General features: G+C 45.3%; 1 protein-coding gene across 5 annotated transcripts in view; it reads right to left on the reverse strand.

The window, feature by feature from the left end:
- Window positions 1-13,620, reverse strand: part of kif13a (kinesin family member 13A) — a 96,464-nt gene that overhangs the window by 58,610 nt on the left and 24,234 nt on the right. For all 5 annotated transcript variants that reach the window (XM_083760427.1, XM_083760429.1, XM_083760428.1 and 2 more), the window contains exons 3-6: window positions 13,380-13,395; window positions 7,525-7,585; window positions 4,095-4,187; window positions 2,489-2,669 (exon numbers count right to left, since the gene is read on the reverse strand). In XM_083760427.1, coding sequence (XP_083616553.1) covers window positions 2,489-2,669; window positions 4,095-4,187; window positions 7,525-7,585; window positions 13,380-13,395 — 351 coding nt within the window. The remainder of the gene's footprint in view (window positions 1-2,488; window positions 2,670-4,094; window positions 4,188-7,524; window positions 7,586-13,379; window positions 13,396-13,620) is intronic.

A 13,620-nucleotide genomic window follows, 5' to 3' on the forward strand; every position in this document is an offset into this window, starting at 1 on the left:
AAAACATTATACAGCATATCATTGCACACTTGAATGGAGGTTAGGCGTGTGTTTCACTAGATGGTGCAGGTGGGTCCACTGAAGCTGAACTTCGGTTGGCTGTTTGCCATCTGTCCTGGACAAATCCTATAGAGCAGTTGACAGTCAACGTAGCTCCACTCCCAAGCCTGAGGATTCACTAACGCTGGCAAAGCCCAAGTTCACAGCTCCAGCACGACGTCCAAAGCAATCTGCCTCCAGCCGCGGCTAAACGGGGCACGACGGCTACGAGGATCGCGGACAACAATCACACACACACGCGGTGGAACTAAGTAGTGTCAGAAGAGATTGTTTGGGCCCAGGCCGTGGCGTAACGGTCTGGGCACCGGACTGGTAATCCAGTCGCAGTGTGCCGCAGGTTCGACTCCCGAACCCGACACGGCCTTTACTGCATGTCTTCCCCCATCTCTCTCCCGTTTCCTGTCAGCCTACTGTCTGTCCCTTCAAAAATCAATAAAAGGCGTAAGCCGCAAAAAATATCTTTAAAAAAAAAAAAAAAAAAAGAAGAGATTGTTTGCTATTATATGCAAGTAAGGCAAGTAGTAGAAGTGCAGGCCCTGGAAGTGCGGGCTCGAAGTCACAGAAAGACAGAAAAAGAAAGAGGGGGCCTGGCTATAGGAGTCAGAGGAAGCAGCCATTGGAGATGCGTCTGGCTGTATCTTCAGACATCTGCAGCCAGGGCGCACAGAGCGCTCCACTGTAGTCCCTCCCTGGGGCTCCCCCTCAAAGGCCACGATGACCGCCTCCGCTGCACTGAGCTCCACTAACAGATGTCCTTGAAACGCGCTCCTACAACCTCCCCCCGCAGTCCGTCTGCTGTGCCAAGCCACGGCAGAACCATGACGAGGAAGAATGCAGCAGTGTCCGGGGGGATGACACCGGGCACTGTTCGACAGGAAATGAATGGGTTGAGCTTCCTGCTTGCGACGTTCTGCCGCCTTTCGCCCCCCTAAGCGGCTAGACACGACGAAGCGATGAACAGGGATGAAAACCAGGACGCCGAGAGAAGCTCTGCGAAAGGAGTCAGGGTAGGTTCCGTGTCGTAGATCGGGTAAATATGAAACTGAGAAAAGCACGCGACCTTGCCCTTTAGGGCGAGGTTGCGTACACGCATCCGCCTCGATGACGTCAGACTGCTGGGCGAGTGCTGGCGCTTTGGCATGGGGGGTCAGATCAACATGGAATGACTGGACAGGTGGGCCTGTTGAGAACTCTAATTTTCACCGGCTGCCGGGTGCGGCTGCACTAATAACTTTGGGGCAGGCCCGTCTAGAGTTTCAAATTTGAATGGACAGGTGTAAGTCAAAAGGGAGACATCGAAGAGGAAGGATGGATGGGGAAGGATCAACATATGGAATGGCAGAACAGGTTCTAACTTCTGACATATATCCATATATGGAGATCTAAGGGTTTGCTGAGTGTCTTCCCCCGACTCTCCCCGTTTCCTGTCTACCTACTATGATCTATCAATAAAGGCAAAAAAGCCCCCAAAAATATCTTTAAAAAAACAAATTATACACTCAGGGGGAGGGAGATGGAATACTTCACCGTGATTCATTTCACCGCCACATGATGACACATCAATAACAGTAATACTGTTACAGCAAAATACAGCAAACTCACTGTGGTTGAGGGTCAGCCTGGGGGCGGGGAGGGGAGGGGGGGTCACCTGTGAGCAATTAACCCTTCATGTATGTGTGTTTGTGCAGGCTCTCCAGGGACCCGGAAACAAGACCTCTGAACAGAGTTTGTTTTGAAAAGTCTTTGGAGTTTCCTGATGGACTGCTTTAGTCGATTTTTATGCCCCGACATTTTGTTTAGGTATGGATATTTTCTGGATAACAGTTGACCACTTCACTCGTGTCGCTTTTATGGGTGCAAACATTTGGTGAAAATACAGTTTCAGCAGATCTACAAGCAAACAACGAGCTTGAATCAGCTTTGAACCAGCGTTTTGGGCAAAGAGATTTGGCGTAGCGGTATGGACTATGGAGCCCTGAGGCACCGTGGCCAACTAAACATCGTCACTGTTGGGTGGAAACCTTGTTGCGAACGCAGTGAGCCACTTACTATGACAGCAAGGGCTGAATGTCTGTGTGTGTGTGTGTCACGCATGGGTGTCACGCTGTTACACCACCCGCCCGCCACCAGAGGGCGCAGCTGTAGCACACAAACACACACACACAGGGCGCAGCTGTAGCACACACACACACACACACACACACACACACACACACACACACACACACACACACACACAACCACACACACACGAGCTGCGTTCGCTTCACGCGTTTGCGCGTCTTACTTGTATATTAGTATAACAATGAAAATAGCCGATCTATAAACTCAAACACAGCTTGTAGATCTGCTATTTACACTAATTATTTGCGCCACTCTCATATGACGATAGGGAAGTAGGGAATTAAACATACAGCCACTCACTCACCCTTTGGGGTCCAGCAGGTCACGGACCTTCTCGTTGTAGATCTCCATGAATGATACCTCCACTTTGAAGGAGTGGGCTTCACTCTCCTCCCTGTGGACCCTCTCAAACAGCTCGCAGCACAGCCTGGGGATCAGACCGGGCTGATCCCCGTTCCCCATCATGGAAAAGGACTTTCCTGAACCTGGAGACAAAATATTATACACCACGTTTAGAATAGAAATATTTCTTCTGTCCGTTTTGGGTTTTATTTTACAAGCTTTTCTGTCTATTGATTCGGAATCAAGCCGGGGAAAGTTGCAATCGTGTGATAGATGCGCACCCCAAGTGAAGCCAAACTGTAACAATGACATTTTGATTTATCGAAAATAAAATCTGGAATATCACGTCAGTTTATCAAACGTACTTGACTTTTGGCACCACTAGCGGCAGAACTCTCTTAAGGAACGACTTCACCACTTTTCAACCTATCGTCATATAATTGGTCCTTCATGATAAAATTGTTTTCTAGTCAGTCTGTGTCTCATAGGAAGGCTGTGGGCAGTTCAGAAACCAGTGACATCATCGATGGGGAATCCAAGCTAATAGAAACTGCAGGCTTTCTGTTCCTGAAAAGTTACAAGCCATCGTTACACATAAGTTGTGTACAAGCCATCGTTCTGGCAAAAATAAAAATCTTGTTTAAAAAAGAAATCTGCCGATGATGTCACTGGACGATGGGTTTCTGAACTGCCCACAGCCCTCCTACAGTATGAGACTAGAAACTAGTCTCCACCAGGCTAGGTCAGGTTACTGTGGCCTCCTGGTGGCGCTATAATAGGCCAATGTGAATAGGGTGCCATTTCTTCTCACGCCTTTCATGGCAATTGGATGATTTGAAGCATTTTATTCTCAAAATGTGTTTTGAAAAAATCCACCTGTTGGTGGCGCTATAACAGGCCAATGTGAAAAGGGTGGGATTTATTCCTCAGCCTAGTAGGAAAGTGCGTGAAAAACTAATTGTTGGACAGTATCTGGAGGAGTGATATCAACAAATGTGTCAACAAATGCGTTAAAAAAGGCAGATGTGAAAGGGAGTGTGTGCAAAGTTTGGCATCGACCAGGTTAACGGTGCCGGAGATTAGCTGGCAACGGACGGACGGAAAAAACATACTCTGTCCCCATGCCTTCGGCCTGGCGGAGACAAAAATACCATGAACATGAAAATAAAAAAAACCTACAGAGAAACACAGAACGGGGGGACTTTTTATTTATTTATTATTTCCACACAGCTCAAAGGTATATTAATGACATAGTAAAATGTTGAAAATGAGTGGTATTCCCCTTTAAGTATTATGACACCTCAGACAGGAAATAGGATGAAAGAGACACTCAGGCAAGGAAGGATACATGGTGAGTGTGCTCTTCCTGTCCCGTTCTGTATGGCCAGGCTATTATGGAAGAGCCATCTGCAGACCACTGGGCTTGCAGATCTCATTTAATCACGTAGGATCTAGCATCTTAGGTGATTCTCCAAAAAAAGAACATGCTGCATGATCTAATCAATTTCACAAACGGTTATAACAAATATGAAATGACATTTACAATGTCAAACTTGATCTTCAATTACCTGTTTGTCCATAGGCAAATATGCAGGCATTGTATCCTTGGAATGCATTTTCAAGAATTCCCTCTCCAAGGCACTTGAACACCACCTCTTGACCTTAAAAAGCAAAGAGTAAAAAAAAAGGGATTATGGTAAAATAAATAAGCCCCTTTTACACACTGTTCAAAGCAAGAATGCCGTTATACAGCCTCACAGTTCTGTCTGGAAGGTACAGTACGGACGTGGAATTGGAGAAATTGCTGTTCTGCCGTTAAGCCGGCAGCACGAAATCATTGTTCGTTGTATGCTGCAGTTGGTTGGTTCTCATTGACATCTCGCAGGCTGCATCATTGGTATATTTTCATTTATAAAGCCATTCTTGGTGATCTTCCCCCTTACATTTCCTCCAAATTTAATTTGGTAAAAAATTGTCTAAATCTCAGACTAGCTACGGTGTGTAGTGCCAGCCTTCAAATCTGAGCGGGGTAAAAAGTGTCTTGCTTTCTTTGGCCCCTAGCTGGTCGTGGAATGACTGCAGCTCAAACTAAAATTGGCCTTGAAAGTTCCTTTGAGAAGTTTCAAAAGGTTAATCTTAAATGCACAGTCCAACACCTGCACATGTTCGGATATGTACAAGCCTTTGCATAGGCCCATATTTTATTATTTTCTGTTTTAAAATGTACATTGTGTATGTGCTTTGTGCACAATTTATTGCACCCAGTCATTGTTAGTATAACTGCACCTGATTTCAACCAACATACATTTCACCCACTAAGACGGATGAATCAGAGAGAGTCCGATTGAGGCCAGATCAACTTAAGTCATATCATAACTAGTCAGATCTGGCCCAGAATAAGCTATATTATTTAAACTGGTGAAGACGTCCTGGAAATGACGTAAAGATCATCCCCATATGGGCTGTGGCTAGTCCTGAACGTCACTGGAGGACGTCATCATAGCGTTATCATGACGTCATTTGGCTTGCTGGGATACTTGCACCCCTCACAAACCTTAATCCGGTCGTTTTAACGCAGCCCTCACCAACCTTAATCCAGTCGGACCAATGCTATGTCTAACCAATGCTATGCCTCCCTCCCGTACGATGTAGCATTGAAGTGTAATTTTATTTCTGCCTCTTGGCCAGTTCCCACTTGCAAAAGTGGGACTCTGTGTTTTTACTGGTTAAATAAAGGTTAAATAAATAAAAAAGGGGTAGTCGCAGAGTTGAATTGGCGTCTGTATAAAAGGCAGAGCTGGCCCGGGCGGGATAGGGGTGACATCTAACATCTGCGGTTTCTGCCTTGAACCACTCCCTTCTTCTCTTCACTTTCTCCTCCAAAATATTTCTGATCACAAAAATATTGCTTGCACAAATCCCCCACTGTAACATTATGTTTCAACATGTACAGTACTCTGCACAGCACTGATGCCCGAGTCCGTCAAATTCTACCTGCACCCACCCACCGGCATACTACAGTGTGTACAAACTACTCAACTGCGATTTCAGATAATGGTCCATAGATTGTGTGTAGAATGTTTCACACAAATTGCACAAACGTCCAGGCAGAAAATCAGGTATAAGTGTTTTTCAAACTGCTCAAAATGGTGGAAAATCTGAGGATGGAGCTTATTTGTCAAAGTGACAGATAAGGTTCCCCGTGAGTCAAGGAACATGTGGAAACAAGTGCCATGACTTTTGGCCAAACGAGGCATGAGTTATGCCTGTTCAAAGATTTAATTTTCAAAAAATTGCTATAGCTTCCCCCTTTGGCCAATTAGAGTAAGACTGGTTTCAGTGCTATTTGGCATGACCCTCTACCAAACTGTAAACTGTAAAGTTTCATAAGCATATCATGCTGCATGCATGTATGTATGTATTATGGGCAGAAGAAGAATTTTCACAAAACAGCAATTTTCATTGGCTCATAAAAACTTCATTTTTCCACTTAAAAAATATTTACTTCGGATTTTTTGTCTGTATGGGTCAAACGTTCACGTTGTAGATATTTTCGTGCATTTTGATCAAAGATCCTGGGAGGAGATATATTTTAACTGTTTCATTTTCAATCGAGTGCTATGGCGCCACCTTTTGGCTAATGGTAGTGGGCTTTGCATCCTCACAGTTTGGCATGGCCCTCTACTATATTGCCGAGTTTTGCGAAAACCGACTGCACGGTTCAGCCAGAACTGCTGTTTTTGGCGGAAGGAGGAGGAGAAAAAGAAAAAAAACAGACAAAAACAATAAGGGACCAACGTTACTTTGGGACAGGCTTGGTCCCTTAATTAAGAGAGCTAAGAGTGAGAGAGAGAGAGAGAGAGAGAGAGAGAGAGAAGGGGGGTTCATGAAAGGTGGCAGATTCCTGTGTGGTCATGTGGAAAGTGCTGGGCAGAGCGTGCAGAGAGATCTCTTGTGTTTTGCTCACTGTCATGCTCATGGTGAATGGGGCAGCTGTTTAATGATCTAAATAAAGCCTGTGCGGCCCCGGCCCTTCGGGCAGCCCTCAGCTCAACAGATTGCCTCGTCTCTTTTCCGTGCCAACCACACGCGGATCGCTTCATTTCCATCACAGAAGTGGAGCGAGGGAGGCGAGGAGACGAACCCAAATGTATTGACAATTACTAGTATGTAAATCTGGCACGTACTGGAGACGGGAGCAGTGACCTCAGCGGTGTTCTCTAGATATCCTCGCTGTCGGGCAAGAAACCTCGTATCTCCATAATTATGTCAGCATGTTGTTGTTGTTTTTCTTAACAGATGAATGCCTTACTTGGTCGTACAAGAGTGTCACACAATAGGAGGGAAAATAGCCATGATTGTGAACTCGTAGATCTACTATTTTCACTATTGCAAAAGATTGTTTTTTAATGTGTTTATGTGCATTTGATGTATTACCATGCATTGCCATGTGTTGTTCTGTTCTTGCTTACTGAAGTCACTCTGGATTAAGAGCGTCTGCTAAATGCCTAAATTGTAAATCGTTAATAGAATAATACATTTTTGGACATACAAGGTTTCCACCCGACAGCAACGATATATTATGTGTGGCTCAGGAACTTAGCACTCGAGTTCATGCATAGGGAAATGTACATGAAAGCTATGAATGTCCACAAAAGGAGATGTAACCGTGACCAAAGTGTGCTATTTCTGATGTTCCGACGTGTTACGTAAGAGCCAATAATATATGCACGTCGAATAAAATACCCCAATGGCTTTGTATTATGCCGAACCACGTCCACTTTACCACCCAGGACAGAAGTCACCGTCTCGTTCATTCGTTTGAATTGGCTGAATCAAAATGCAAATGCTGGGTGGGGCCTGTGTGGTTATTTTGCACGATGCAAGGACCACAGCTTTCCATGGTGGAGCTGTAGCATACGGCGCTCACCTGGCAGCTTCCACACAAGCCTGAGACATGTCTGGAGTTCTTTAGAAACACTCGTGAGAGTGACTCACCGGCGTACTTGGGAACGTTGGACTCGTCCATAGACCAGAAGCAGTGGTCGAAGGCAAACACCTGCGTGAGACACAGAAAGCACGAGGGGGCTTAATAAATGCACACGCACACACACGCACACGCACACGCACACACACACACACACACACACACACACACACACCTGTCCAAGCAAGTGCAGTCTAGCTCAGGGTTTAAGTAGGTGCCGTGACCAAGTCCAGCAGGAGTTCCATGGAATGCTTTGAGAATATTTTGAATGTACAGTATCAATATCACTTCAGTTTAACCACTTAAACCCCCTATAAGTGTAAGATCATCAAACATCCTCGACAAAAATAGCAGATCTACAAGCTCACAACGCGTCATGTTGTGACACGTTGTGAGCTTGTAGATCTGCTAATTTTGGTGAATGAGCTCCCCCAGAATAGGGATACTGGGATTCAAGTGGTTAAATATGAAAGTATGAAGCTATTTTAAATCTGTCGATGTCGTAATGGAAACTACTATTCTCTCGAGTTTTCCTCGTGACACATACTGTATCTAAGGGGGGAAGACTACCGTAATATGACATAAATGGAAGCTTCTAAGCCTAAGGTAACAATGACATTCAGAGGTGCCTTGGATGAGAAAGTAATTTGCAGGCGTGAGTCGCGTGACCTGAGACAAAGACGCTTGAGAACCACTGGTCTAGCTAATGTGTTATGCTTATTGCACGTACAGTATGCCCTACTGTACATCTGTGTGAACTCTCAACTAATCAGCGTTATGACTGGATTTAGACTTTGTCGCACACCAGTGTCGCCCACCAAAAGAAAAAGAGCGCAGATTCACAAGCATGTCGCATCGAAACACGTGAGCTTGTAGATCGGGTTATATCCAGTCCAAGGCATGGCAGGCAACCAAGTATGAAGGGACGTGAAAACCGGCGAGGACAGTAACTATAAATATAAATAATTCCACACCACAACCATAACAAAGACAATGGTGGACGATAGTTATATAGTTATCACTGCAAATGACCCTTAAATCAGGCATTAAATATAACGGATTGTTGGTTGGACACTGTGGCATCACGGCTACCCGCACAGATCCACTGCTAGCCGGGGGGGGGGGGGGGGGTTTAAATGAAATCATAAATCAGGGTCAGCACTCCGCAGTAGACATTCCTGCTCCCAGTGACCCCGGTCTCCAGGGCAACGCTTCTGGAGTTGTTCCTGGGAGTGGCGAGCAGAAGACTGGCCGTCAGCCCTACGGTGCCTATAGGCCATATGGGGCTGGGCCCATTGGTGGGCTGTGGAAATATTGCAAAAGGGCCCCCAAATAATTGGCAAACACACACACACACACACACACACACACACACACACACACACACACACACAGGTATGTTTTTTTCTTAAAAATCCTTGAATGTTGTTTATTATAAATGTTTTTTGATTCAAATGTCACCTATAGGCTTAGCAGATGAGATGCTAAAAGTTTGAGCAATTTCAGTAATTAGCATAATATGTGACCATACCATTAACAACCTCTATAAGGCAAAACAAATCAGGGTTTTCGTTATTCTGAATCCATTCCAAGCATTAGTTTTGCCTCCAAAAACACCCCTTGGGCTAAAAACAGCCATGCCCAAATGTGCTGATCACCATTTCTATATTGGGAACCTCTGCTTACAGGCCTCATGGTAGACACAGAGCCCGGCCTCGTGTCATGCATGTGATCTCTAAGCTATGGCTGAATGGCACAGGAAGCATTCTGCATGCAGGGAGAGTGAGTGACTAGTGCTGTTTGTTTACTAAGCTCTGCTAGTCTATGCAGAGCAGTGGTTTTCAACCAGTGAGTGGTCCGAGGACCACCAAACAGACAGGTCCTTGAGGGCAGCGACCCAAAATTGTGAATGGGGCTAAAGCCCCCCCTGGGTTCCAGGTGGTCCCCAGCTAAATGATGGAGAGTTGGTAACCAAATGAATGTTTATTATTAGATCTTTTAACTCTTGAGAGCGTACGCTCTAAAGAGTTAAATTGTTGTTAAACACCTGCATTACTTAATTTACAAAAAGTCTTAACAATTAGACACAATAAGACATTTAATGTAATAAAACAATTGTTCATTTGATCAACCGTTATCTCTCCTATGGTACCAACATCAATACAGCATGGATTGTGGACAAAATCGTATCCAACGATAACAGAATATTCTTTCGTTTTGGGTCTGAGAGGCTAAATCTCATTATGGCGGTCCGTGGCTCAAATGTCGAATAAATAATAGACCTTCTCAGTCCGTGACCGCCGACAACATAATAATTTTTTGGACTGGGGACCTCCCCCCCAACCCTACAACACTCCACAGGCTCACAACGCCTTGAAACGTGAGGCGTTGTGTGAGCTTGTAGATCGGCTATTTTCACACAAGCGTTGCCTTATTTGACAATTTCGCCAATGTTTGACCAGTTTTTATAGTATAGTTGTCAATTACTTTTGATGCAGTAATGGACGGTCTTTCCTTAAATTGTAACTTCACTGTCATCTGGACGCCAGATTCAAAGTAGTTAAAATGTGTCCAAACCATCTTTTCTGTTCTTCTCAATGGACCCATGCAGGAATAACAACATAGGCATTTTGTGTCAACTCAGCCACATCGCATTTCCAGAGTATCTCCAAAACGCTGAAGGAATCGTGCTGCATTGCCAGCACAGCACATCTGCACACATTGCAGCCAATTGGCAGCCGGTGTGATGCTGGGCCTGGGCCGCCAGAGCTGAGTTCACCCGGTGAATGTCTGACCCAGAATGATTGAACTGTTTTCTAATGGTAGTAAAGGGCAGCGGCTGGGGCAGCGCTTTCAAAAGTAGGGGCTGCGGCCCTCTGCGGGACTACTAGGGGGGGGCAATTGGATAGGAGATGGGAACAAAAAATGTTAAATGTAAAAAAGAAATCTATCTGAAAATGTTTTGTGCCAGTGGCCATCCAGAAGAGAAGATTTGTGCTAATAATTGAATAAAATAAATCTTTAAAGATTAAAAAAAAGGTGCAACGTATACCAGTTGCGCACAAAGTGACCCGCTGCAAGCTATTTTTGAATAGCCAACATATAAAATATGGATAAAGGGGTTCAAATGATTGTGACGCTGCATTAACAAATTTAGCTGGGGACCCCTTGGAAACCCCCTCAAGGACCCTTGGAGGTTTCCAGACCCCTTATAGATGTTTGCTATTTTCTATTTTCTTTCATTTGGCAATAAGGGGGAGGGGCTATGGCTATGTGGGGGTCCCCTTGGCAGGGAGAAGTTTGGGGACCTGCAGCCAGTGCACAGTCAGCATGGGAAGGCCTGAGTGAGATCATTGAGTGCTTTGAAAGCAAGACCCCCTCTTGTCACTTCAGACAAGTGAGTGGGTGCCATTCAAGGGAACAAAAGTGCCATCATTCTCAATTAGGCCTGGCTTAGCAACTATGTGGGGCTTAAGGCCTATTCACACTCCAGTTTTAGGTGAAGAGGTGACCACCTTTTCGGTGGTCACCTCATAGGCGTTTAGTTCTCCACCTGGTCAGCCTCTCTGGGGTAAAACGGCAATTTTTTCCTTTTTGAACAAATCCTGAATTATCAGTAGCCACAATGAAGCCTGGGCTGTCTACTGAATATATGATATAGTTGGAGGTTCTCGGACCCCCGGGGACCCCCACCAGCGTGTGGCCCCGCCGCTAGCGGTCGGCCCTGTATGTTGAGCACAAAGCCCCCGGCCGTCGCTGTGTGTGTGTGTGTGCGAATCCTGGCCATCTCTGAGGCAGTCGTCAAGGGGGGATGTGGGGGTGCACTCAACAATGCAGCCTTGAAGCGCACGCACACACGCACACGCGCACACACACACACGTGCACACACACACACACGCGCACGCACGCACGCACACACACACACACACACACACACACACACACACACACACACACACACACACACACACACACACACACACACACACACACACACACACACACACACACACACACACACACACACACACACATTTGTGGGGGCCTTTTGTGGGGAACCTTTTCGCTATATTCTCGCTTGCACTGACACGTTCACACGGACGTCCATCCGGCTCCTGCTGACCGACCTAACAACCGAAGCACCTCTCCATCACGTCCCTGGAGACGGTATACCCTCCTCACCCCTGGTCTGGTCTGCACAGGGGACCCCGGAGGGGGGGGGGGGGGCATGCCATGCAGTCAGTAGAGCTGCTTTGACCCAGTGATGCGCTGACTGCGGTGCCTGACCGTGTGGCCGTGCCAAGAGAGGCCGCATGCTGCTTCCACTACAGCAGCGGTTTTCAACCCGTTTCATGTCGAGGGCCATTATTTATTCGCCATTTGAGCGACAGACCATTATTTGATGACATTTTAGCCTCTCAGACCCAAGATTCTGTTGTTGTTTTTTTAAAGTTGGGTTCTATGCTGTATTGATGTGGTACCATTTAAGAGAGATAACAGGCAACGTTGATCAAAAAAATTATTATTCTACATTCTCTCATTGTGTACTGTAGATTTCTTGTAAATTAAGTAATGCAAATGTTTAACAATAATTTAACTCTTGAATGATTTTGGTTCATTTTACACTCTCAAGAGCTGCATTGGTTTTCATGTCAAGGTCCATATTTATTCTGTATTTGAGCCACGGACCACCATTTGGTGGACCCTGTTGTAAACAAGTGTAATGTTTTATCAGTGTCGTCCACAGTAACAGCCCTTGTATGGAGTTGTGCTTTCATGTGAAATGTACCCATTCTGCAAACTGTTAATTTAGGGCAGCTCAGCTGTTGGACTGCTCACTCACTGTTCATTTCAGGATAGGTACTGTTCGTACCGGTACGTATACATAGAAAAGGATGTTCCATGGGAAAGTGGACAGCGCTGTGTTTACCGAGCCTTCTGTGTGCTCTGTGGATCCATTGCAATACCTCATGCTGTGGAGGACTGGTTACACTGCAAATAACCCACTGTTTCTGTTTCCTCTGCACAAGGTCAGTGGTGTATTGCTAGGCAGTGTTGCCAGATTTTGCGTGAAACAAGCAACTATACTGTAGGTCTATGATGGAAAACAAGCCCAAAAAGAAGCGACTAGGGAGGCCACGTGAGGACTTTAACCCTATATACATCGGCTATTTTAAAGTAGCCAATCCACAAGATCACAACGCTCTGCGATGTGACACGTTGTGAGCTTGTAGAGCTGCTATTTTCAAAACATCTTGGGAGATTATTTGAATAATTTTGAAATATTTTGAAATTTGAAAATAATCTTGTACAGAGGTCTCCCTGGCACAAACGGTATTCAGTCTGCGGACAAATACATATTAATTTGGAGGGTCCTTGACATGAAAATGTTTGAGTATTACTAGTTTAAACAACGATAGGAAGCAAGCCCAAATAAGCAACTACACTTTAAGAACAAGCCCAGAAAACTGCAACCGGCCACTACCAATATTTACAAGCAACTTCACAGAAAAACAAGCCCTTTATAAGTGCTTATAGTAAGCAGACATTGGCAACACTGATGTTAGGCTGGTTTGTTTCAATGTGAGACTTTGTCATGGGTCTCAAATTTGCAATCCGTTTCTCATCTTTGTATGGCCTTTTCATTATTCTTTCATTATTGTGATTTTTGTCACCTAGGGTTGTCCTGATCGGATCGGGTGATCGGAAATCGGGGCCGATCACGTCATTTTCAAATGATCGGAATCGGATCGGGAGCAAAAAAACTTGATCGGGACATCCCTAGTCACTGCCCTTCTGTGTTCCATCACTGCGTGCAAATACATGTATACACACACATGTAAATGAACTGAATGAATCACATACCTTTGTTTGTTTCCTGCTTCAGGGGGCCAGCACCGATGCAGTGGTGAGAAGGGAGATAGAGGAATTGAACCACAGATAGAGAGAGAAAGAGACAGACAGACAGTGAGGGAGACACACAAACACACAGAAGACATTGTTAGGATAAAAAGAAATGTATGTAAATGTAGTATGTATTAAGCATCAACATAATGTCACAAGTCAGAACAAGGTCAGTCTGTACAGATCACCTGCACACAGAAAT

The sequence above is a fragment of the Protomyctophum parallelum genome (genome assembly GCF_964188405.1).
Source record: "Protomyctophum parallelum genome assembly, chromosome: 3".
Lineage (NCBI taxonomy): Eukaryota > Metazoa > Chordata > Actinopteri > Myctophiformes > Myctophidae > Protomyctophum > Protomyctophum parallelum.